Source organism: Prionailurus bengalensis, chromosome D2 (genome assembly GCF_016509475.1).
Source record: "Prionailurus bengalensis isolate Pbe53 chromosome D2, Fcat_Pben_1.1_paternal_pri, whole genome shotgun sequence".
NCBI lineage: Eukaryota > Metazoa > Chordata > Mammalia > Carnivora > Felidae > Prionailurus > Prionailurus bengalensis.
This window is the reverse complement of record NC_057351.1, coordinates 11,089,778-11,113,901: the sequence shown is the minus strand read 5'-3', so window position 1 is coordinate 11,113,901 and position 24,124 is coordinate 11,089,778. Positions and strand designations below refer to the sequence as shown.

General features: G+C 40.1%; 1 protein-coding gene across 11 annotated transcripts in view; it reads left to right on the top strand.

The window, feature by feature from the left end:
- Positions 1-24,124, top strand: part of RYR2 (ryanodine receptor 2) — a 756,924-nt gene that overhangs the window by 622,516 nt on the left and 110,284 nt on the right. For all 11 annotated transcript variants that reach the window (XM_043596215.1, XM_043596214.1, XM_043596207.1 and 8 more), the window contains 7 exons: positions 2,168-2,488; positions 3,582-3,822; positions 4,421-4,508; positions 7,769-7,861; positions 17,686-17,856; positions 18,956-19,015; positions 21,608-21,742. In XM_043596215.1, coding sequence (XP_043452150.1) covers positions 2,168-2,488; positions 3,582-3,822; positions 4,421-4,508; positions 7,769-7,861; positions 17,686-17,856; positions 18,956-19,015; positions 21,608-21,742 — 1,109 coding nt within the window. The remainder of the gene's footprint in view (positions 1-2,167; positions 2,489-3,581; positions 3,823-4,420; positions 4,509-7,768; positions 7,862-17,685; positions 17,857-18,955; positions 19,016-21,607; positions 21,743-24,124) is intronic.

The following is a 24,124-nucleotide window of genomic DNA, read 5'->3' as shown; positions in this document are numbered from 1 at the left end:
ATGTACATCTGTATGCGTACTAGGTATCTATAAACAGTCATGCCCCGCATCGTCTTTCCCTCGGGAAAATCTATTTTTCTGGGTTGCTGGTTCATTTTTCCCACTGTCCCAGTTGAAAAGCTTTTAGGACCATTGCTGATGATTTCAAGGATCGGTCTGTGAGAACCTGTTAGAATTATTTACTAGGATTTGAAATGAGTTGGATGACCAATAGTTAACATAGCAGAAATGACTTATTTCTCCAATCAGCCATTGAAAGCGATCAAAACAGAGTTCTCAAGGCTTAAACATTATGTAGGTGTCCTCTCATATTACTTTGTTTGATTTCTTCTAAGTCTGATACCGTATACTGCATTTCATTTGCTTTCCAGTAGCCCTAAAGAGTTCTCAAAACTTAGGCAAGAACTATTTGTTGTCCACAAGTGCATCCCTCTCTGTTAATGAGATCATTTCTCTGTGTAACTCCTCTTTTGAGGGGATCTGCTGGTTATACTTGTTTTATAATGCCTTTTATCAAGTAAGGAATCTCTTAAAAACTTGAATCGTCATTATTTAATTTGCCCATTTTATAATTCTGATTTCCTATAACAGAGGAAGCTAAGGCAAAATATGTTGAATGTGAGTTAGCAATATTTCTCTGCATAATTGCCACAATATATTTGTAAATAGTAAAACATGGTTGAATTTGAGCTACTAGGCTTCTGTGTAAACCTGTTTTACTAAGTTGTCTTAGTTAGGATTTTTGACTGATTAATCCTTTTGCTGTGAATCCAGAATGAAGCAGATTTGTTATTTATTGCAGAAAAGGAAACACACAGAGCAGATAATTTACCTGCTTTTGTTTCTGTAACACATCATTTGCATAACAAAGTAAAGGAATTGAAGGATCCCCTTTCATTCAGGTTTTAGCCATCCCACAAGTAATTGTTTGCAACATACACTGAGGGAAATGGGGGAGATTTGACACAAGAAAGTATTAGACTTGGATTCTTTCTTTCAGGGGGGTTTTAGTTGCAGTACGGGAGAGACCAGTAGATACATGTGATAGAATTCAGAATAAAGAACACTAAGGACACAAAAATGCAGTGTTCATTGAGGATACCAGAACGGCTTAACTGAGTTGGTTCAAGAGGAATCTTGAAGGGCCCTTGGATGGCTCAGTCAGTTAAGTGTCTGACTTTGGCTCAGGTCATGATCTCATGGTTGGTGAGTTCAAGCCCTGCATCAGGCTCTCTGCTAACAGCTCTGAGCCTGGAGCCTGCTTTGGATTCTGTGTCTCCCTCTCTCTCTGCCCTTACCCCACTCGTGGTCAGTCTCTCTCTCTCTCTTTCTCTCTCTCACTCTCTCTCAAAAATAAACACTTAAAAATTTTTTTTTAAAAAGTTCTTCAAGGAGAAAATAGCCAGTAAAGGAGCCTGACAAAGTTCAGGAGGGAGTCCGGAAAGACTGAATACATTGAGATTAAGGAAAAGGGAATCTGGTCAATGATGGGAAATGCCACTGTAACGGTTAGCCACGTAAGGGTTTGTGAAAAGGGGCGATCAGTTAAGTGGTGGGAAGCACTTTATGGAAAGTTAACTTTATAGAAAGCATTTATGGAAAGTTAAACAATCCAGGGGAGATTCGAAGCATCGCAGCAGGCTGGTGGGGAGGAGGCACTACAGAGTATAATTATATGTTGTATGTTATATATATAATGCATATATATTATGCTGTGTACAGAGCATATATAAGTGGCTCAGCATAGGGCCTAAGCATGGCCTCTGTAGTGGGGCATTGAGAACACAGGCCGAGCCCTGAACAGGGACCTCAGAGCTCCTTGCTCTGAAAATAGGTGATGGTCGCAGAAGGATAGACCACACAGAAGGCCTGTAGGCAGAGACCTTTGATATTCTGGTTTGCTCTGAAGTAGAAGAAATGGTCATTTTCTGATCTTAAAGGAGTAAGGCGTGGTGGTAAGATAGGAACTTGGGGAAAAGAGAGAACTTTGGATATAGCTGCCACCAGTAAAGAGAGGGAGCCGGTGGAAGGCCCGCCGGGTCTTGCCGAGCTCTGAAGCCCAGAGCGAGATGGCTGCTTGTGGCTGCCATACACAGTGGAAGTGTGGCCGTCCTCGTAAGTCCGTCCTTTCACTGAATGCGGTTCACTCTTACGTGTGTTTCTCCAGCTCTGAATTTGCCAACTAACGTGGAGGATGTGTGCCCAAATATACCGTCTTTGGAGAAACTCATGGAAGAAATTGTGGAATTAGCTGAGTCCGGCATTCGCTACACACAGATGCCACACGTCATGGAAGTCATACTGCCCATGCTTTGCAGCTACATGTCTCGTTGGTGGGAGCACGGACCTGAAAATAATCCAGAAAGGGCTGAAATGTGCTGTACCGCCCTGAACTCCGAGCACATGAACACGCTCTTGGGGAATATATTGAAAATCATATATAATAACCTGGGAATTGATGAGGGAGCCTGGATGAAGAGGTTAGCAGGTAAGAATTGGAGAGAGACGCATCACGTGAATTTGTTTCATTTCCAAAAGTCTTTGAAATAACAGAAGACTAGGGACACCTGACCGGCTTGGTCAGTAAAGCATTCGGCCCTTGATCCTCGCAGGTCATGAGTTTGAGCCCCACGTTAGGTGTAGAGATTTCCTAAGTAAAAGAACGTTTTAAAATGAAAAGAAATACAGAACTACTAGAATTTTCCTATCTTGGGCCTCATTAATATTTTCTTCTGTGCTCAAAAAATCTTTAAAAATATTGTTTCTGTCACGCTGTTCTTTAAATAATAAAAAAAAAAATGTAGATTTGATCAGGCATCAGGTGACTTGTCATATTGATACAACTTTTAAATAAGTAAACATTTTCCTGATTGGACGGTCTCTGTAAGACTGATCAGGAAGTGCAGCAGCAAAAACTAATGGTTCTGTAGACAGAGACGAAAATAAAACTGGATTTTGAAACAACCCCCTTTTAGCGATTCATCTTATCAGGAGTGGGGAGAGGATAACCAAAACAGAATCAAGAATTTACATTTGTCTGTCTTTGCACCTCCCACCTCGGACAATGTGGACCAGCTTCAAGGATGGACAAGATGGGTGTTTAAAAAATTCAGAAATAAATAAATGACCTGTGCAGTCTGAGTCTCCCACTGGGACAAGGCTGGGGAAGCCAACGTGGGATGGCTGTATGTAGGCTCGTGATTATTCAGTGGTGCCTCTCCTTGTAAAGAAAGAGCCAGAAGAATGTTTTCCATTTGGGGATTTTTTCTTCTTTTTGTGAAAATAATTGATTTCCAAAGTGAATGAACATTTTTCCCCCATTCCAAATTAGCTGCCAATTAAAAAAAAAAAAACAAGAAAGCACATCAAATTCAATTCAGTAATCATTTTTGAACAGCAACTGTGTAATTAGGTTTGGGACTAGAAAAACGCCTGAGGCATGGGCTGAATCCTGAAAGAAGCCTTGTGCTGGGGGAGGGGAGGCGGGCGGGGCGAAATCATGCTACAGTTGTAATTATAATCTGTCTTCTTTTTAATGCCTGTTGATGCAGAACAGAATATTAATGTCTGTCTTCAAACAGTATTTTCACAGCCCATTATAAATAAAGTGAAACCTCAGCTCCTGAAAACTCATTTCTTGCCATTAATGGAGAAACTCAAGAAAAAAGCAGCGATGGTGGTGTCGGAGGAGGACCATCTGAAAGCTGAGGCCAGGGGGGATATGTCCGAGGCAGAGCTTCTCATTCTCGATGAGTTCACCACTCTGGCCAGAGATCTGTACGCCTTCTACCCGCTCTTGATTAGATTTGTGGACTATAACAGGTACACTGTTCCCAAGGGATTCATTTCTCCAATTCAGTCATGACCTTGCTGGGTTCATGTGTCCTGATGAATGGCTTCATTCGCTCGGTGATGAGCTGGTGCGTGATTGTGACCTAACCAAATGTGTATAAGACAAGGTGATTTTCACCAAGCATCTCGAGATGACAAAGGGGGATCTCATTAGTAGTCTGCCTTCTGCAAAAGTTAGCAGTTTGATAGTTACAGTGTTTAAATTGCTTTAAGTGTAAAACAGATGTACTCAAGTGGCCAGCTAGGGCCTCTGTGGACAGCACACTTGCCCTTAGTTTGCTTGGTTTGAAATTTAACTTAACGGGTGATTTTTTTTTTTAAGTTTATTTATTGTGAGAGCGAGAGAGAGAAAACAGCATGAGTAGGGGAGGGAGAAAGAGAATCCCAGCTCAGAGACCAATGTGGGGGAGCAATGTGGCTCAAGTAATGAGATCATTAGTTGAGCCAAAATCAAGGGTCGGATGGGTAACCAGCTAAGCCCCTCAGGCGCCCCTGAGTGGGTGATTTAAAAAAAGAAAATCAAGTGGAAGGAATAACTGAGACACCACTTTATTTATATGTGATCCAGGGCAAAGTGGCTAAAAGAACCTAACCCAGAAGCAGAGGACCTTTTCCGCATGGTGGCCGAAGTGTTCATCTACTGGTCAAAATCCCACGTAAGTAGAAAAATATTGCTTCCGGTTTGGTTTATTTTAAGGACTTTCAAGTTTTCTTTTTTGTTTGTTTGTTTTCTTTTTTTTTTTAATGTTTGTTTATTTTTGAGAGAGGGGTAGACAGAGTACAAGCTAGGGAGGGGCAGAGAGAGAGAGGGAGATACAGAATCCGAAGCAGGCTCCAGGCTCTGAGCTGTCCGCACAGAGCCCGACGTGGGGCTCACTCGAACTCACAGACCGCGAGATCGTGACCTGAGCCGAAGTTGGACGCTCAACCGACTGAGCCACCCAGGCGCCCCAGGGCTTTCAAGTTTTCAACTAATTTTCCAGTCCCTTTAGTAAATGCCTGTGACGGTGTTTCTCAAGCTAGCCTCCTAGGTATCCCTTAACTGGTGTGGAGACAGGACACATTCCCCGTGGTAGTTTGAAGCACTATAAACCTTCATTTGGAGTTTGGTAATTTGTATTAAAAAAAAATTACTGAGGGGTTTTTAGTTGCACTCCATAAATGCTTTTTTCTGTTTGCCTCTAAATCTTAGGGTAACGGGGACACAGGGACGTGGCATTTTCTCCTCTAGGCTTCCCTCCTGTAGGTGTTTTGCTGAGCCCCCAGGAGCACGCGTGATGCCTAGTTTGAGAAATGCTAGGATGGACTTGTGTTTTTCACTCACAAGATACATTTGTTTACTTGTTAAAGATACTACTTCTTTACATTTGTTTCACACACTCTTGTTTCTACAGGAGTTTAGTTTCACGTACACGTTAGAATAAAATACAGTCCCTGCTCGGAATCCTGTTGAAAAGAAATTATAAAGTACATCTTTAGTGAATATTTTCACTATTTTGTATGCTGCAAGTGGAACTATATGTTTTTCAGTCTGAAAAAGGTTTTTTTTTTTTTTTTTTTTTTTAATTTTTTTTTTCAACGTTTATTTATTTTTGGGACAGAGAGAGACAGAGCATGAACGGGGGAGGGGCAGAGAGAGAGGGAGACACAGAATCGGAAACAGGCTCCAGGCTCCGAGCCATCAGCCCAGAGCCCGACGCGGGGCTCGAACCCACGGACCGTGAGATCGTGACCTGGCTGAAGTCGGATGCTTAACCGACTGCGCCACCCAGGCGCCCCTGAAAAAGGTTTTAATAATAAGAACTCGAGAGCATTCTATAATTATTTTGAATAACTCGCAGAAAATGGGTTAAGTGAACATTTATTATTGTCCCAGATTATTTCAAAATCTTAGAATTTTTGTCTCAGTTATGAATCTGTGGCACTTTGTAAATGTGAGACTCCAAGAAAGGAAATCCTCAACCTCAGTTCCATTCTTTGAGAAAACTTCCTTGTTTATTTCGTCAGATTGTTATCCAAATCCCGTTATTTTGGAAATGTCATATTTTTAAAAAAATAAAAATTTCCCACTTCATGTCTAGAATAATGCATAATATTTGTTGCCTGCCTCTGAGGAGTCTGTCAAACTTGATATCAAAATGTATGTAAAAACATACATCAAAAAATATAAGCACACTGAAATAATATATGAAATAATGGCCTTTTTAATATATGCTTTTGTATTTCACATTGACTTTCATTTTCTGTGGTGCCTAAAATTCATTTAGGTCTTTATGTTCCTCTAGATAAAAAGCAAATGATTTCTCATCCTATGTAACTCATGTTGAGGGGTGCATTAGATGGTTCAGGGTGCTTTTCAAGGAATATTTGAAATCCAGAGCCCAGGACTGAATCACTTAAGAAAACTAAAACCTGCATATTTTCCCTTGAAGAACTGAGACTCTTCAACTTCATTAATCACCAAAATACCAAAAAAAGGCTTCTTTAAATTTATATGCAAGACATAATTTTGGAACAAGTATTTGGAGGAGTATTTATCATCATCAGTAGATTTTTAGATGAATGTCTAATGGTAATTTCAAGAGTAAGAAAAAAATCTGAATATGTACTTTTGAATCTCATGGGATTTTTTTCTTTATTAAAATTTTTTTTTTAATATGTATTTATTTTTGAGAGAGAGAGAGAGACAGAGCATGAGCGGGGTTGGGGCAGAGAGAAAGGGAGACACAGAATCCGAAACAGCTCTAGGCTTCAAACTGTCAGCACAGAGCCCAATGCCGGGCTCGAACTCACGAGTCACGAGATCATGACCTGGGCTGAAGTCGGATGCTTAACTGACTGAGCCACCCAGGCACCCTTTGAATCTCATGGGTATATTTAAAACACAAATCTGTTAGTGTGTGTCATATATATTCTTACCCAAATAATTTAAAGATGAAACTCATGAGCAACCATGTTGTTATGAATAGTAAGATTAGAAGGTTAACGTGAGCCGAAGGAAAGTCGAAGCTTGGTCTTTTCACTGTCCTTCACACAAAATATGTTATTACTCATCAATTGTTAACATTTTGGATGCTTACTAGGAAATTGTTTTATTTGAGTTTTGCTCATCCAAAAGAGGAAGAAGCTGAGGCATCTGGGTGGCTCAGTGGGTTAAGCTTCCGATTTCAGCTCAGGTCATGATCTCACATTTCGTGGGTTTGAGCCCCGCGTTGGGCTCTGTGTTGACAACTCAGAGCCTGGAGCCTGCTTCGGATTCTGTGTCTCCCTGTTTCTCTGTCCCACCCCCGCTTGTGGTCTGTCTCTTTCTCTCTCTCTCAAAAATAAATAAACATTAAAAAAAAAAAAAGAGGAAGAAGGCATGTGCTTAGATTGTTAATTTCTGTTTTAAACCTCTGATTATTTCTACTTTCATTTTGTGTTTGCTTTCTTCACTACCACTCCTCAAACAGTTGACTTTGACTGTGTTCTCACACTCCTGAATTGAACATGAATAAAATAACGTCAATAGTATTTGAAAAAGTAGATAAAATATCTGGCAGAATGGAAAGCCACATCATAGTTGTGCATGCCCCGTGTTTCTTCCAAGAAGCAATCTGTGCCTCTTGCCAGCTACATTGGGATTTGAGTACTGATTCTATCCCTTGGTAGGTGTGTGACTTTGGTGCTTAAAATATTCTGGATCTTAGTGTTCCCGCCTTTGAAACATTACATATTTGTATCTAGTTCCCAGAATTGTTGCCCCACGCCAAGCACTCTCATTATATACATAACAAATATTTGCTCCCTTTCTTATTAAATCTGTATCAAATTACTACTTCTCTTTGTAAAGACTTTTGGGTCCTGTGTAACCTCTTGATTACATGGGCTTCTTATCTGTGTGGTTTTAACTGAAAATTTCTTTGCACCTTCTCAGAATTTCAAAAGAGAAGAGCAGAACTTTGTGGTACAGAATGAAATCAACAATATGTCTTTCCTTATTACGGACACCAAGTCAAAGATGTCGAAGGTATTAGTATAATGCGTTGTACTGTTCTAGAAGATGTCTGAATGTAACTTTCATTTGCTGATTTTCTTTTAGATCTTTTGAGGATGTATAACTGAGATTTTATAGATTTTGTAATATTATTTACCGATTAAACACATATGCATACACACAGTTTTAAGGAAACCTAGGATGTGAGTAGGTATGGTTAGACAGACCCAGAAATGACTTTCATGAAGGAAGAGGTTTTTACTCACAGTTTCCTAGAAACAGAAGGCGTGTCATATGGGGGGGACATGTGGCAAAGCACTGTTGGTCTTGTGGCAGAGGGAACAAGGGGAAAAGGTGGGCAGGAACCTGTATTACGGTTTTTGTGGGACTGGACGGGCAAAGCAGAGTTGGCTAGTTTGCATAATTTCAGTGGTCTCTGGGGTGTAAGGAGTGTCCCTAGTTGGGGTACATAGCCCTGGGGCGATTAGGGCAAGTGGATGGAGGCCCAGGTAAAGGAGGCGGTTGGGGAATATAGGACTCTGGGTTGGTCGGTCAATCTATGAAAGGCATGCTTGCAGGAAAGTCATTTATTATCTGTAGGAAATGACTAGCTTTGGGAGGGGCGATCAAGGATCATCAAGACCCCAAGACATCAAAGTCTCAGAATGAAAAGGCATGCTTAACATACTCACCCACCCACCTGCACACACACACACACACACACACACACACACACACGGACATCAGAATAATTAGCCACATTGTTTAAGAACCACATGGATGGGGCGCCTGGGTGGCTTGGTCGGTTAAGCATCCGACTTCGGCTCAGGTCATGATCTCACGGTCCGTGAGTTCGAGCCCCGCGTCGGGCTCTGGGCTGACAGCTCAGAGCCTGGAGCCTGCTTCGGATTCTGTGTCTCCCTCTCTCTCTGCCCCTCCCCTGTTCATCCTCTGTCTCTCTCTGTCTCAAAAATAAATAAACGTTAAAAAAAAAAAAAAAAAAAGAGAACCACATGGATGGATTCCAGGTTCTCACATAGGAGATATGGGGGGATGCCTCTAAATTTTTGTCTTCTGTGTCACTCATGTTAGGGAGGGGAGGACCTCTCCAAACACTTAAAGATCCATGCCTTTGTTATTTGAATTACCACTAAATAAGAAAATGAACAGATTACAGACACAGAGAGTATGTAACACTGAAAGTATGCTGCCAGATGGCCAGAGATGCAGCATAGTGTGAGTCTGGCCAAGGAAATCAGTCTCTAACTCCGTAAGTTATGGGGTGGCGTTTCCTTGGCAGGGACACCTGTTCCCCTGAACCCTAGGAGTGACTCGTGCCTGTCACCTGCTTTGTTGGTGATCACTGGGACGATTGAATAGCATCCCTCAACGCTCCTAGTCTTTTTTAGGGTTTTAAACGCATGCATTTGTCACGATTACAGAGGAACTAAAAGCTAAGGGTAACTGAAGCTTTGCATGCCTGCAATGTCTGTCCCCAACTACAGTAGGCTATTTGCGTGACCGTGCTCTTGCCACACACGTAAAAGATGAGAACTTTTCTCCCCTCTGGACTGTCAGCAAGCCTGGAGGGTGAGCTGATGCTCTGTCAGGAGATGCTGTGCTAAAAGCACATGTCTCACGGATGTTTTGAGCTGAAAACCATTAGTGAATTTCTCTGCTTTGACAGCATGTTGTCGATATAGGACGCTGTTAACAAAGGCATAGAGAGAGGGCCCAAGGAGTCAGTGTTAAGTTTGGGAGGATGACGGTGATTGTGGTGTATCATGAAACTTGAGATAAACGAAAAGTCGTAAGATCAGAGGTCTGCACACCCTTACAAAGACATCTTCTTCCCTCCTTTTCCTCATTGTAGTCCAGTGATTCTCAAAGCATACGCTCAGTGTGCTGCACATCCTATAAGCCACACTGGGGCATCTGTACACACTGACGAAGAGTAACATTTACTCCCATTTGCAGGGGAAAAAAATGCAAAAATGGATAGAAGCATCTTAATGCCCGCACCCCACCCCCTAAGTTTTCTCAAGCCTTTCAGTCTTTTTACCATATGACTGCTAACGCTGTGAAACAAGATATATAACAAATGACAGCAATATTGATGAAGTACTTAGAAATGAGTGATCATGCTTTCCCTTCTTGTTCTTACGTCTCGTCGTTTTTGTCTATATGTGTGCTTGAGCTTTTGTATCACATACATACCATAAACATTTTTCCTAGAAGTAATGTTTCTAGTTTCTTTTTTAAATGTGTATTTATTAATTTTGAGAGAGAGAGAGAGTGCATGCATGTGTGTGCATGAGCAGGGTTGGGGCAGAGAGAGAAGGAGAGAGAAAATCCCAAGCAGGCTCCACGCTGTCAGCTCAGAGCCCTATGCGGGTCTTGATCTCACAAACCATGAGATCATGACCTGAACTGAGATCAAGAGTCAGACGCTTAACCAAGTAAGCCACCCAGGCTGGTTTAAGACATGATTGTTTCGCCAAAAGAATCATGATGTCTTTGTGTTTCAGCGTTTGCACAGATTTGAGAGTCACTGTGTTGGCCAAAGTAGCATCATAATTCTACTTCCATCATATCATTGAGGTGCTCTGCTAACCCCATATGGCAGGAAGGGCCCAAAAGCAGGATGTAGCAAAGGGATGAGTAACATCTTTCCCAAAAGCTGCGCTGTTCAGGTCTAGTGCCAGGAATGGGTAACAGGAAGGTAGCCGTAGGTCTTACATCTGAAGCTGAAATGGACAGAGACATGTTCCCCCATGCAGAGCTGGGAACAGAAGGATCCAGAAGGCTTCAGGGATTCCTCTGACAAAGCCTCAAACTGTCTGCCTGAGACATCACCATGGCCCATAGATCCACTCCCCTGGAGTGCAGAAGGAGAAAGAAACTCTTTTGAATGGAGATTCAGACCCAAACACAAACCAAACAACATATTGTTATGTATCAGTCTTCAAGCAGACATCCAAACAGGAATGATTGCTATTTGTATGGAGTACCATTTCTTTTTTTTTTTTTAAGTTTATTTATTTTGAGAGAAGAGAGAGAGAGAGAGTAGGACACAGAGAGAGAGAGAGAGAGAGAGGGGGGGGGGGAACCCCAAGCAGGCTCTGCAGCACCAGCATAGAGCCTGATGCAAGGTCAAACCATGAACTATGAGATCATGACCACAGCCCAAATCAAGAGTCAGATGCTCAACCAACTGAACCACCAACACACCCCTGGAGTACCATTTCTAAAATTAGAAGATAATATAGAAAGCGGGTAATTATAGATAAAATATGGAAATATGATTGAAGCCAGCAGACCAATTTGGATTGTGGTAATCTGGGATTGAGGACCTCATTTTGAATTAAAATGTGTGTAGCCCGTCAGGCACAGAGAGGCCAGTGCATATGAAATTGGCCGTAATGCTCTAAGGAGGGGGTGACCACCTGTGTGGGACACGGAAGCCCTGCTGTGCCTTTGTCTGAAGCTTGGGAAGTGGTGTTGTCTACAGCAAGTGCATATTAGTGTACTTCACCCAGTTGTTAACGTGTAGGGTGGTGAATGCTCCCCTCCGGTGAAGCCGGTCTCCTCCTGCCCCCTTCTCTTACTCTTAGCCCTCGGTGACAGCCTGGCCCTGAGCACTCTGGGCCGTAGCCCCTGTGACTTCTTTAAGACCCAACATTCTGCAGGGGCGGGGAACATATTTTATTCACATGGTAACTTGAAAGCTCAATGCAGCGCTTGGTGCATGGTGGCTACTTAATTAATATGGATAAACTAAGATTTGACTTTAAAAAGTTTGAAATTTGGTCCTTAACCTGGGCATGTGTAGGTGTCTTATTTTACTGTTGATTTTCCAGACTCACTGTTGCATTGGTACCAATGTTGCGTCATTGTAATGCCAGCATTGCTGAAGTTTTTAATGGCATGACTTGTTTTAAAAACATATGCAGGGGCGCCTGGGTGGCTCGGTCGGTTCAGCGTCTGACTTTGGCTCAGGTCCTAATCTCGTGGTTGGTGAGTTCGAGCCCCATGTTGCGCTCTGTGCTGGCAGTGGAGCCAGGGTGGGATATTCTCTCTCTCTCTCTCTCTCTCTCTCTCTCTCTCTCTCTCTCTCTTCTGCTCCCTCCCCCACTTGTGCTCCCTTTGTCTCTCAAAATAAATAAATAACCTTAAGAAACAAAAACACCAAAAAAACTCGTATACAGAAAGCATCCATGGGTCTGGGTGTCTCAGTTGGTTGAGCAGCTGACTTCAGCTCAAGTCGTGATCTCACAGTTCCTGCGTTCAAGCCCTGCGTCGGGCTCTGTGCTGACAGCTCAGAGCCTGGAGCCTGCTTTGGATTCTGTGTCTCCCTCTCTCTCTGCCCCTCTCCCGCTCACACTCTGTCTCTCTCTCTCAAAAATAAATAAAGATTATAATTTTTTTTTAAAGAAAGCATCTATTACAAACTCTTGTTAGTTTGTTGATGTGAGAAAAAAATAGTGGGTTTTACCTATTGCGTTATAGAATTCTGTCCTATTTTTTCTTAAGATTTCAGTTCCTGTTGAAATGTAGCACCTGGCCTTATTTATTTAAAGCTAGGCTCACTATCTTTTCCAGCTTTATTAACATACAGTTGGCATATAACAGTGTGCAGTGTCAGGTGAACAAATCAACAACAGATTGACTTGATGCACTTCTGTATTGCAACCTGATTATCACCGTAGCATTGGTTAACATCATGTCATATAATTACCATTTGTTCCTGTGGTGAGGACACTTAAGATCTACTCTCTTAGAAACTTTCAAGTAGACAACACAGGATCATTAGCTACAATCACTCTGCTGTATGTTGGATCCCCAGAACTTATATTTATCTTATAATGGGAGATGTGTCCACTCTGATTAGCATGTCCCTGTTGTCCCCACCTCCCGGCCCCTGGTAACCACCACTCTCCTCTCTGTTTTTATCAGTTTGGCTTTTTCAGATTCCACATATAGGTGGTATCATATGGTATTTGTCTTTCTCTAACTTATCTACTTAGCATAATGCCCTCAGGGTTCATCCGTGTTGTTGCAAAAAAGCAGTCCAGAGTCTGCTTGGGATTCTCTCTCTCCCTTTCTCTCTGCCCCTCCTCTGCTTACATTCTCTCTCACTCTCTCAAAATAAATAAACTTAAAAAAAACTCTTTTGGGACTCCTGGGTGGCTCAGTTAGTTAAGTGGCCGACTTCGGCTCAGGTCATGATCTCATGGTTCAAGCCCCGTGTTGGGCTCTGTGCTGACAGCCCAGAGCCTGGAGCCTGCTTCAGATTCTGTGTTTCTGTCTGTCTCTGCCCCTCCCCTGCTCATACTCTCTTTCTCTCTCAAAAATAAATTTAAAAAAACATTAAAAAAACTCTTTAAAATAAATAATGAGTAAATAATGAAGAGTGAATGAATGAATGAATAGAAAGGAGCAGACCAAGTTTGGCCCCTGCCCTGATGGAGCTCATAGTCTGGTGAGAAAACAGCCAACAAACAAACAAACAAACAAACAAACAAACCCAATTGATAGGGGTGCCTGGGTGGCTCAGTCAGTTGAGCGTCCGACTTCAGCTCAGGTCATGATCTCGTGGTTGACATGTTCGAGCCCCGCATCGGACTCTGTACTGACAGCTCAGAGTCTGGAGCCTGCTTCAGATTCTGTGTCTCCCTCTCTCTCTGCCCCTCCCCTGCTCATGCTCTGTCTCTCTCTGTCTCAAAAATAAATAAACATCAAAAAAATTAAAAAAAAAACCCGATTGATATAGTCATACATAAGCATATTTGATTGTAGATTTCATTTCTTTATAGTGGAAGTGGACTATATCATCACTGGAAGTGTTCAAAGATGTGTTGATTTCTCTTTTCAGTTTATAGATTTCCTGTGGTATACAATGCAAGATTATTATTTGAGCATAAGGAGGAGTTCATTTATCTAAGTGTTTCTCAAAATGGAGCAGTTTATAATTGCCCTTAGTGTTGATTTCAATTAGTCTTATTGTAGGGTCACTTGAATATTTATAAATATCAAACCAGGTATAAGCCCCTTGTGCTTATACAACCATAAAACCAAAAATCTTTACAAGTTAGGGTCAAGAAAACCATAACACCAACAAAATTTAGACATTAATGTATTGTATGATATTGTTTTGCTGAAGCTAAATTACCAGAATTGGATAGAAATATGTTTGCAATCATTTGTATCAATTTGTTTAATTTTTAGGATGTTGGTTCCTCATTTGGATAATTATTTTTATCACTGTGGTTACATTTCCTTCATTTTTAAATGAGCAAAGAGCTCATTTAAAACCACTGATCCATTATTTTTATGAGTTAATTTAATAGCACAAATAATTATTCATAGGGGTTTTTTTCCCACCAAATTTACTGAAAATAATCTCTTATGAATTGGTACAGATAAGAACAGGGTCCATGCAGTAAGTCCATTTCGTTGGAAACTGAATACAATTCTTATTGCTGTGGTTCAAATATTATAGGTTTGATATATCAACATATACTCTCTGTATAATATGTGTCATAGTAAATATATCATATAATATAATTAACAATATATAAGGCACCATTACTTCATGATGACTCAATTATTTTACTACATAATGTGAAAAAATTCTTTTAACAGCATGTTGTGATAGCAACATAGGGAAAGCATATTGTTTGTATGTTAAGTTCTCTTCTGTTTTTTTTCTCAGTAGACCGAAACTATTACAGTATGTCACTGTCATGAAGATATCTGCAGTGTTATTGCTACAAAGAAATTTAACAAGCACAAAGCAGTGGATATGGGACAATTATTTTCGTTTTGACATTAGCATATGCCCTGTTAATAGAAAGCATGACACTTACTACCCAGTGAAAATTAGATTCGGCATTGAAAGTGACCCTGACACATGAACATAAAGTTCAACAAAAGCCCAAAAGAACCCTGAGGTAGCATGGCACTACTCAGATGTGAACAGGCCGTCCAGAGATATAATCCTGAATATTTATGTTATACAAGTTAGTATATTACATCTGTTTGCACTAGAGAGGGGTTAATGCTCTAGGGAGACGTGTTTGAAGACTGCATAAAAGGCTAATATATTTTATAATAGTCTTATATACACTGTGTTCATGTGTGTGAGAGTGAGAGCATGTGTATATTTCAAACCAAGCACCTATCAAACAAAAATAAGCTATATATTCCTTTTTTTTTAACAATAAGATAGGAGTTTATTCATCAGATTCTATGTATGAGTCTTCCTTACTTGTTAAATATGACCCTATACGTTATAATTCTCTTGAGCTTCAGTTTGAACAAACCCACTGCCTGAGAGGCATCGGCAGTTAAACTGAACAGACAGACAAGGTGGCTTGAGAGGAGTGACAGGAACATCTCTAGCTGGTTTGGATCCATAGGAGGAGGTTCTTCTGAAGGCCACGTGGGATTGCATGGATTTCAATTCATCCTGCAGTGACGGCCTTCTTGGGCACAGAGGGATTGCCCCCAGCTCTCCTGCCCTGCCCCCAGCCTTTGGCATGACCCATGAGTTCCAGGAAGGTCCTAGGGGATAGAGATGGGGGATGGGCACCGACTGGAGTTTCTTGGGATTCTTTTTTATTTTTATTTACTTAAAAAAAAATTTTTTTGGGGGCGCCTGGGTGGCGCAGTCGGTTAAGCGTCCGACTTCAGCCAGGTCACGATCTCGCGGTCCGTGAGTTCGAGCCCCGCATCGGGCTCTGGGCTGATGGCTCGGAGCCTGGAGCCTGTTTCCGATTCTGTGTCTCCCTCTCTCTCTGCCCCTCACCTGTTCATGCTCTGTCTCTCTCTGTCCCAAAAATAAATAAACGTTGAAAAAAAAATTTTTTTTAACATTTATTAATTGTTGAGACAGAGAGAGACAGAGCACAAACAAGGAAGGGGCAGAGAGAGAGGAAGACACAGAATCCGAAGCAGGCTCCAGGCTCTGAGCTGTCCTCACAGAGCCCATCGTGGGGCTCAAACCCACGAACTACGAGATCATGACCTGAGCCAAAATCAGGTGCTTAGCTGACTGAGCCACCCAGGCACCCCTAAAATCATTTTTATTATTTATTTTTTGGTTAGATTTCTTTTTTTTAATTTTAACTTATTTTTAAAATTTATATCCAAGTTAGCATATAGTGCAACAATGATTTCAGTAGATTCCTTAATGCCCCTTACCCATTTAGCCCATCCCCCCCTTCCACAAACCCTCCAGTAACCCTCTGTTCTCCATATTTAACAGTCTCTTACGTTTTGTCCCCCTCCCTGTTTTTATATTATTTTTGCTTCCCTTCCCTTGTGTACATTTGTTCTCTGTCTTAAAGTCCTCATATGAGTGAAGTCATATGATATTTGTCTTTCTCTAATTTCGCTTAGCATAATACCCTCTGGTTCCATCCATGTACTTGCAAATGGCAAGATTTCATTCTTTTTGATTGCTGGGTAATATTCCATTGAATATATATACCACATCTTCTTTATCCATTCATCCATCAATAGACATTTGGGCTCTTTACATACTTTGCCTATTGTTGATAGTGCTTCTATAAACAAGGGGATGCATGTGTCCCTTTGAAACAGCATACTTGTATCCCTTGGATAAATGCCTAGTAGTACAATTGCTGGGTGGTAGAGTAGTTCTATTTTTAGTTTTTTGAGGAACCTCCGTACTGTTTCCCAGAGCAGCTGTACCAGTTTGCATTCCCACCAACAGTGCAAAAGAGATCCTCTTTCTCCGCATCCTCACCAACATCTGTTGTTACCTGAGTTGTTAGTGTTAGCCATTCTGACAGGTGTAAGGTGGTATCTCCTTGTGGTTTTGATTTGTATTTGCCTGATGATGAGTGATGTTGAGCATTTTTTCATGTGTCTGTTAGCCATCTGGATGTCTTCTTTCGAGAAGTGTCTATTCATGTCTTTTGCCCATTTCTTCACTGGATTATTTGTTTTTTGGGTGTTGAGTTTGATAAGTTCTTGATAGATTTTGGATACTAACCCTTTATCTGATATGTTGTTTGCAAATATCTTCTCCTATTCCATCAGTTGACTTTTAGTTCTGCTGATTGTTTCTTTCGCTGTGCAGAAGTTTTTATTTTGATGAGGTCCCAATAGTTCATTTTTGCCTTAATTTCCCTTGCCTCTGGAGATGTGTCAAGTAAGAAGTTGCTGCAGCCAAGGTCAAAGAGGTTTATGTCTGCTTTCTCCTTGAGGATTTTGATGGCTTCCTGTCTTACGTTTAGGTCTTTCATTAAACCATATATTCTTAAATTTTTCCTCTTAAGCATTGAAAACTATTAAACATATAATATCAGAAATTACTATGGACTTTTCATATATCCATCTGCTTCTCTAAAATCACAATTTGCATTTTCCTTCTAAAAGCATGTAGAAAGCACACCAGTGAATTGTAATGACCTGGGAATAGGAGAGTAGGACTTAAAATTAGCAAGAGATGCTAAGAAGGAGAGAGGAAAAGTATTCTCAGAAATAGGGACCAAAGAAAAAAGGAAGTTGGAACCACTATCACGTTAGAAGAGCCTCCAATTTTTTTTTTAATTTTGTTTAACGTTTATTTATTTTTGAGAGAGACAGAGACAGAGCATGAGCAGGGAGGGGCAGAGAGAGAGGAAGACACAGAATCCAAAGCAGGCTCCAGGCTCCCAGCTGTCAGCGCAGAGCCTGATGCGGGGCTCGAACCCACAAACTGTGAGATCATGGCCCGAGTAGAGGTCAGACCCTTAACAGACTGAGCCATACAGGCGCCCCAAGGCTCCTAGTTCTGAGTGTGGGAAAAGCAGTCACCGACTCCAAAACTTGTCTTTGTTCCCCAGGCCGCTGTCTCTGATCAGGAAAGGAAGAAGATGAAGCGCAAAGGAGATCGGTACTCCACGCAGACCTCTCTCATTGTGGCAGCTCTGAAGCGGTTACTGCCCATTGGGTTGAACATCTGTGCCCCTGGGGACCAGGAGCTCATTGCTCTGGCCAAAAACCGATTTAGTATGGTAACTTTCCTGTTCATACCGGTGGTAATGATCACTTGACCTCCAGACTCAAATGTTTAGACTCCCTTTTTCTTACTGGTCTGTGTCAGGATTTCATTTCCATTAGCTGTTTTAGTAAGCAGTTTTTCTGTGTATGCAAAGACTGCCCATTTTTTTGGGGGGGGGGGCGCTATTTTTATTTCTAAATTATGTTGATCACCTCCAGGGAATATTCTGAAACCCAGTAGAAAAGATGCAAACAAGTTGCTGGTAGCGGAGAAAAAAATGGATTTCATATGAACTCCTATATAAAATTTGTTATGAAAAATGTATTCAAATTTAGGAGGGATAATTTTTCAGTGTGAGAAGCATCATGGACTGTGCTTACCATGGTTAGATAAGGTGTTGACTTTCTAAGTCAACCAAGTTGACTCTTCGACTTGGCAAGCATCAACATTTCAGTTCTCAAGATTTCTTTATGACCTCTGTTTTTTCTCTTGGTGGCTACCTAGACGCACTTTTTCAAGAATATACAGCGGGATCATTATTTTATATTTATGTAAATGGGAGGACATTTTCTTTTACCCCCATTCCCATGCGGAAGCACCTCTCTGAATATCCAGAATTGGATACCCTGAGATAAGCAAATTGAGGGGACATTGTGTCACCATGGGCTGCACAGATGCAATTCTGGTGGTGGTCATTCTAGTATTTGATTCTCAGGGTATTTCCTTGTTGTTACTGGATCAGAGGGGGGTAGTATTAAATGCCAAAATTACTTTCTGGAGAGTTCAGAGAATGATGGAGATATACCCCTGTTTGATCACAAGGGAGCACACCTCTGCCCCCACTTTTTGTGAACCAGAAATTCCATTCCAGTGAGTCTTAAGACACTTCCTGTAGAGTCGATGTAAGCTGGTACCTTGTTTCCGGTTCACAGCAGTATCAAGAAATAGTCTGAAAAAGAACCCCCCGCATTTGTGGTGTGTTTTGAAACCCTATACGTAGGTTTGGGCAGACATACACTATTTCAAAAGAGGCTGGAGTTACTTCTATTGACTTTTGACAGTTGATGCATTAATGGTAAGACTTCTTTTAGGTAACATTTATTTCTTGACAGAAAGACACTGAGGATGAAGTACGAGATATAATCCGCAGTAATATTCATTTACAAGGCAAGGTAAGCCAAATTTAAGTACATAGTATTTATGAATTTAGTGAATCTCTCTTTAGAATAGTATCACAAGTAATGTCACTTTAGCAATTCAAATAGTGAAAATATATTATTTTAATCAGTCTTTATTCTACTTGCAAAACTCTTGGTATTAAAGACTCTCAAGATAAGTAATGTATTTTATTTACTCTCAAAAGTCAACGTAGATCACCAAAGATTTTTAGACTTTGAAAAAAAATATGTCACCATTTGAAATAAAGGTTGGAAATTTCCTTCATTAGCTGAGTTTGAGGACTTTTGGGACATGGAGATAGGTGTCCATAAGAATTTGAACTTTTTCATCTAGTGCCCAGAAATTAAATATATGTCATTAGAAGTCATTAGTACATAGGAGATATTAAGACTTGCTGTAATAGAAATAGATGAATAAAGAATTTACCTAGGGAGGTAAAGGAAAACATAAATGTGGGTAAAAAAAATTGCTAGAAGTACTTTTTGTACTACTTTGTAGTACAATTATTTGGAAATTTTTCATACTAGGGGATAAATTGTTCATTTGTTTACAGAACCTGTTATGCAACGTAACAAGTCTAGCAATTTGTTATTTTGATTCAGCCTATTTGCTTCTATTCTGGTGTCCCTTCTGGGAAATTTTTTCAATTATGACAGTATCCAAATGTCAACAAATAGTGACCACAGCATAACGTTTGCTTTTCTGGGTATTAAAATGTTTCTTTCCAAGATCAAAACCGTATTCTTCTTTTAACACTTACGAGCACAATATGATAAAGGTGAGACATACCTTTCCAGTATTCACAAGGCACAGACACTGATTTAGAGCCCATTTCGTGTGCACTTTGATGTGTAGGTACTCGTATTATTTAGTAATAACTTGGCCAGAATGGGAGATGAATGCCTTTTAGAGTTCAGTCTCTTCTCAGATTGCAAAACGATTATGAGCATTTTAAAATGTACTAATAAAGCCTCTGCCTGAACCTCAAGGGAAGGGTTTATGCTTCATATATGGGTGTTTGAGGAGATCCTGTAGTCCATGCAAAGGTCTCAGGATCCCCTGGACTCAACACCACACTTTGAGAAACATGGTCTAGGACAACCATTACTGGGTAGAGACAGGAGATGTTCAGTACCTCTAAACGAAGGTTCTATGCTCTTCTCAGGAAATAAATAAAAAAGGATGTCTTGAAGAAGCAGAAGGAAATCCAATTATATTCTAGAAGTTTTTTATAGTAGCACTGAGGGCAATTTATGTTGTGTCTTGGGGAGTCAGAACGAGAGAGGAGAGCAGAGAAGGAAACACATTTATGATCAGCATTTCACTTCCAACTGAATGAGACCTGAAAATAAAGCAGTAATGAATGCATATTCTTTTTGATTTTTCAGTCTATACTTGTTTTGTGAAGAGTCAGGCACATATATTATGGAGACACACAGACTTACAGAAGATGAATTCTTTTATTCCTAGCACCTTCTTGAATGTACTGTCTTGAAATTGTAGGATGGGTCATCCTGGGGCCAAAAGAAGTAACTTTATATGAGAAAGAATAAAGATGCTGCTTATTTTACCAAATATAAGTAAAAAATGTGTATTTCTGTCTGGAAGCACCAGGCACAGTCCTCAAATGAAAAAAGTATGTGGAGGAAAAACATTTTGTTTTATCAAAGGACAGATGGTGTCTACAAGCCATTCAGTGTATAAAATCCTGTGTTTGCCCCTAGATGAGTTATTTTTCACATGTCAAACTATGCTTTCTTGGGCTGGGAGTTGTGAAGTTTTAGATTTGTCCATTTACTTCTGCTTCATTACCCTCAGTCCCCCAGTTTTCATGGAGACTTGAAAGGGGAAGAGAAACATACAGGGATGACTTTGCCTATTTTCAATAATGTAGTTATTCTATATTCTTTTTTTGAAGTAATGTGATCTTTTCCCTATAAAGATGTTTATATTTGTCAATTTCTACGATTTTATGATAATCTTTCTCAAAAACATACAGAATTCAGTTGTATCTCCCACTCAGGAAATTTGACAATTTTAAAAAGACTCCTTTATTATAAGAATATGATTTTATATTCCTCCATTGTTTTATATTTGATATCTTTGTATCAATGAGACTAAACTCAGTTGCAGATTCCCTGTATTTATAGATAAATGAGATCCTGTATCATTGCCTGTAAAAGTAAGTATGTAAATCTTTCAGTATTTGACCGTGAAAGGGGAAGAGAAAGATCACTTTGTCTACTTCCTTGCCTTGATCATATCCTTACATTCTAGGTAAAACTTCACTTGTTCATCCTTACATTCTAGGTAAAACTTCACTTGTTCAGGGGAATCTTAACAGCCACCAGCAGGTTAGGTCCAAGCTCACGATACCTTATCTTTCTCTTGAGTAGCTCTCCTCGCAACTGCACTTATTTAATTTCTGTCTTCCCCACTGGATGGTAAATTTCATGAATACAAGGTCTTTCTCTGTGTTGATCTCTTCATGGTGTTTTGACACTGGGCTACACCCAGTAAAGTAGGTCTTCCCTTCCTTACATCGTAACCTTGTATTTTTGAAACTTTTTTCCTTTTTCATGCAGTTGGAGGATCCTGCTATCAGATGGCAAATGGCTCTTTACAAAGATTTACCAAACAGGACTGAAGATACATCAGATCCAGAGAAGACCGTAGAGAGAGTATTAGATATAGCAAATGTGCTTTTTCATCTTGAGCAGGTTAGATTCAGCATGGATTCCATGGTATTTGCCTTAACCATGTAAAAACATTTCAAAGGTGGTATGTGTTAATTTGTTAGCTATGGGTGGGCCAAAAACATGTGTGTTCAGCTTACTCATTATAAATAATATATGATTCAGGAGTGCTTATACCTAATAAGCAAATTTCCAAGCTTGTAATTTTTGTTCCAATATATAGGTAATATATTTTGAGATATCACGGCCTTTGTTTCATTGTCTTTTCTCAAAATATTTCTTTTTTAAAAATTTTATTGATTTATCTTGAGAGAGAGTATGTGCGTGTGCAAGCAGGGGTGAGGCAGAGAGAGAGGGAGAGAGAGAGAATTCCAAGCAGGCTCCATGCTGTCAGTGTAGAGCCCAAAGCAGTCCTCGATCTCACAACCATTAGATCATGACCTGAGCCAAAATCAAGAGTCAGATGCTTAACTGACTGAGCCCCCCAGGTGCCCCAAAATATTTCTATATTTATACAGATAAATAGGATTATACACTTAATTTTAAGTCATTCTGACAAAAATTTCAGGAGTTACCTGATTTCATGTTCTGTGTATCATTTTTTTATTACTGCTCATAACAACATGTTTGAGATGCTTTCACTAGTTTAATATTTGAATTTTTTTGGTTACTTGCTTCAACTTTCCTTTTATTAGAGATATTTTTGAGTTAATTTTCTCCAAGATCAGCAATAAATATATTTAGATAAGAGCTATGGCATCGATATTAAAACTGTGTGAGAATAGTGGTTTTATATCATTTTTCAGTTGTGTCCTATTTTAAACTACAAAGTTTACTATGTGTTTGATTTCTGTATTCATTACCTTTGTTTAACAATTCTCAAATTGATAGTATTCGAAAAATTATCCATCAGTGGGTTACGTTTTTGTGTAAGGAATCTTCTGGCCTAGGTAAGATATTTGCAATAGAGGGACATTGTCCCTGTGTCTCATGAGGTCCATTCGGCAAAATGACACCAGAGTGAGGGAGTTCAGTGTGAACCCAACAGTGTGATCTGTCACTGGGCTTTCATGGCAACCTTTACCTGATGTGGCAGATCTCACATTTTTACAGTACACATAAAATCATAAAATGGCCTGTGTCATCTCAGGAACTTTGTCACGTAAATGTTTTGCAGAACATCTTAGCATAACAATGACAAAGATTTTTCTTTGATTTCTATTTTATCTTATCTGGTGATCTTTCATCCCTGCCTTGACCAGTTAAGTCACATACAGATATCACCTAACGTAATATCCTTTTAATTTCCTTGTTTGCTTACTTATGTGACCCTCAATCATTAATAACTTCTCCAGTGTCATGCGATCTGTCACTATACCTGATGAGATGTAGCTAGGATACTCTCAAACCATATGGCTATGGACATGTACTCACATTGTGTAACACCACAATATTTATAATGTATAACATATGTAATATACATATGTAATATGTACTATATAATGAACTTAATATTTCCCTCAATATCTCCATGAAATATTAAATAAGTACAAATTATCACTCAACAGAAGACAAAACTTAAGGTAATGAAATTTTAAGTGATATATAAAGTCCTAGAATTGTTTTTCCAGAGTTTATACATATTTAAGAAAGCTATTGGGGAGACTGGTTGGCTCAGTCAGTTAAGCATCTGACTTCGGCTCAGGTCATGATCTCACGGTTCGTGAGTTCATGAGTTCAAGCCCCACGTCGGGCTCTGCACTGACAGCTCAAGCCTGGAGCCTTCTTCAAATTCGGTGTCTCCTTCTCTCTCTGCCCTCCGCCGCTCATGCTCTGTCCGTCTCTCTCTCTCTCTCTTTCTCTCTCTCTCAAAAATAAATAAACATTTAAAAAAAGAAGAAAGAAACACACATTTAAGAAGGCTATTAAATGTCTACCAGAGAGCTATTCCTGGCAGCATTGTTCTACCATAAGGTTTTAACCCTTCCTGGTTTTTATGCATATACCTGGATTTGCTTGAATGAGTATTAGATACATGAAATGAAGCTTATTGAAATCTGATAGTTTTATTATATTCACATATTACGTATTGACACATGTATTCAATCATAATGGATGAAGTCATTTGTAAAGTAGTGAGATTCATTTTCTGAAGCAGTCATTCCTTCCTCGAACATTTTTTGAGTGCACGACCGTATGGCAGCATTATACTTCGCAGGTTCAGGGAATTGAACGTGGTCTGTCTACTCAAGTGAGTCATCCTCTAGTACAGCATGTGGATAGATAAATATATAATAATACAGATGTGCTAGGATACAAAAGGTGCTGAAGAGGCTATAAAAGGAGTCCAGTCTTGATCTAGTTATGAAGTAGGTGATCCCCATAATCTTAAAGGAGAAGTAGGAG